Source organism: Habropoda laboriosa, unplaced genomic scaffold (genome assembly GCF_001263275.1).
Source record: "Habropoda laboriosa isolate 0110345459 unplaced genomic scaffold, ASM126327v1 scaffold22, whole genome shotgun sequence".
NCBI lineage: Eukaryota > Metazoa > Arthropoda > Insecta > Hymenoptera > Apidae > Habropoda > Habropoda laboriosa.
In genome coordinates, this window is record NW_017100261.1 from 3,701,451 (window position 1) to 3,703,457 (window position 2,007).

General features: G+C 27.6%; 1 protein-coding gene across 1 annotated transcript; it reads left to right on the top strand.

Annotated features, from left to right (window-relative positions):
• The first annotated feature begins 889 nt into the window (after positions 1-889).
• On the top strand, positions 890-1,880 carry LOC108572620. Its single transcript, XM_017934876.1, has 4 exons — positions 890-1,073; positions 1,146-1,311; positions 1,388-1,591; positions 1,661-1,880. Exons 1-4 carry the CDS (start codon positions 890-892, stop codon positions 1,878-1,880), a joined length of 774 nt encoding a protein of 257 aa, XP_017790365.1.
• The last annotated feature ends 127 nt before the right edge of the window (positions 1,881-2,007 follow it).

The window sequence follows — 2,007 nt, forward strand, 5'->3', positions numbered from 1 at the left end:
TTCGCATATCTATAAATAACTTGCTAGTACATACAGTTTTCTCACAATCAAATTGAACAGTGCATATAGAACACGTTTTAACTCTTGCACTCTAACAGCACATATTTAAACAAAAAGCGGAGGATGAACGAGCTTCAAAATAATTTGAGGCGCTATCTATTGCGTGAATGCCGTACTACTTATCGATTACGCAGTTGGAGGTTGTTACCTACCGTATATAATATAGAAATCTATAAATTCAGTACGTCTTTATACAATTTTGTGCAATAATATATACATGTAAAATATATTCATTAATCAAAAGTAATGTTCTTAAGCGTAAAAGAAGGAAAAGCAAAATTTGACAGAAAATTCTGAAATTTTCATGGTATAATAAAGTGCATCTAGTAGTATAAAAAAATGTTTGTCACAGAAAAAGTACTGCATTATAATTTTCACTATTACATTCTTCCATATTTTAACCAATGGTAACGTATAAATACTTTCCTCTTACCAAAGTTAACTGGTCAGCTACAGTATCCATTATAAACTTACTATACAACCGACCAATCACGTAGGTCTGGGAACTTCTTTCGTTTAGTTACAATCATTACCGCGAATATAGACTGGAGTATAACCTTTTTGTTTCCTTTTAACCTTTTACCGTTTTTAATTTTAAAAAAGTATTGAAAGATTTAATCTTATGTGATGTATTTCCTTTTGCTATTTTACGTAAACGTAATGTCTTCGTGACGATAATAAAAATTTAGGATAATATACCGTTTATAGTTATCACAAGTATACCAAACAAAATGAACCTAATTGTTGTAAATAAATTAAAAATTAAAAATTAAAAATCACAGTTGATATTCATTTTTCCTTAAAAAAAGTATAATAAATAAATGTAAAAATGTCGGAATTTAAAGCTTTACAAAATGCTCTTATAAGTTTAAGTGAAAGTGTCGACGATTTTTCTGTCGGAGCTGTTTCGTTAGATGATTTCAAGCCTATTGAAGAAAAAATTAGAGACAAGCGAAAAGCATTGAAACGTCTGAATTCTAGGATATTAATGCTTAAAGCACAAAATGAATACCGTATGTTGTAAAACAATTCTGGATAAAAAGAAAACATAAACATATAAAGATCGTTTGGTAACAATATTACAGAAACAACAAGTGAAGAAGCAAAGGAAGATGTAAAAACAACTGTAGAAAATTTACATGAAGCAACTGCAAATTCTCTTATAAATGATGCAGCAATTAAATTGTGCCTTCATTCTTACACTATAGAAGCTATTTTAGAAGGCAAACAGGGTGATTATGATATGCAAAAGTAAAATGAATCAAATAGTGTATGCTTTAATATTTGTAGCAGAAGAAATACTTAATAGTTTTAATTTTTGTTTCAGGAAAATTTTTGCCTGCATGCGTAAATTATATTATTTTAATGACAAAGTTTTATCATTGGCAAATAAAATAGAAGATGCAGTAAAGGAACAACTGGAATTAAAAATTCAATGTCAAAAAGCACTATTTGATTATCAAATCTTTTTAAAGGAGCAAGAGAAGATACGTAGCAAAAAATTAGAAGAAATGAATCCTACGGTAGCAAGGTAAGTATACATATATATATATAATATCTTAATGACATCTCTAACTCATATTTCATTAAATGTTTTTAGAAATAAAGCAAAAATGAACAGATATATAGAAAGGATAAATATAGTTAAAAAACTCATTACAAATTTTATTGCTACTTCCCATCATATGCTATCAGAGGAACCAGATCTAGTAAAAATGTTAGAAAATCATAGAGAGACCTTGAATATGGAAACAATATTAAAACAGTTTAAAGATACTGTAGAAGCTAGAGAGCAACATGAAAATAACGAAACTGAATGAGATTTAAATAAGATTTAACACTAGTCATTATTTTAGTATTGTTTTTGATCTTTAATATTTTGTATTTTTTTATAGAAAAATTTTTTAACCTGTAAACTGGGCACATGTTTCAAATAAATTAAATATC

Excerpts from the sequence above, each read along its gene's own strand:
- LOC108572620 (XM_017934876.1), top strand. The coding sequence starts at position 890 with ATGTCGGAATTTAAAGCTTTACAAAATGCTCTTATAAGTTTAAGTGAA. Across the intron at positions 1,074-1,145 it reads TAAAGCACAAAATGAATACC|AAACAACAAGTGAAGAAGCA; the intron begins GTATGTTGTAAA and ends ACAATATTACAG. Across the intron at positions 1,312-1,387 it reads GGTGATTATGATATGCAAAA|GAAAATTTTTGCCTGCATGC; the intron begins GTAAAATGAATC and ends TTTTTGTTTCAG.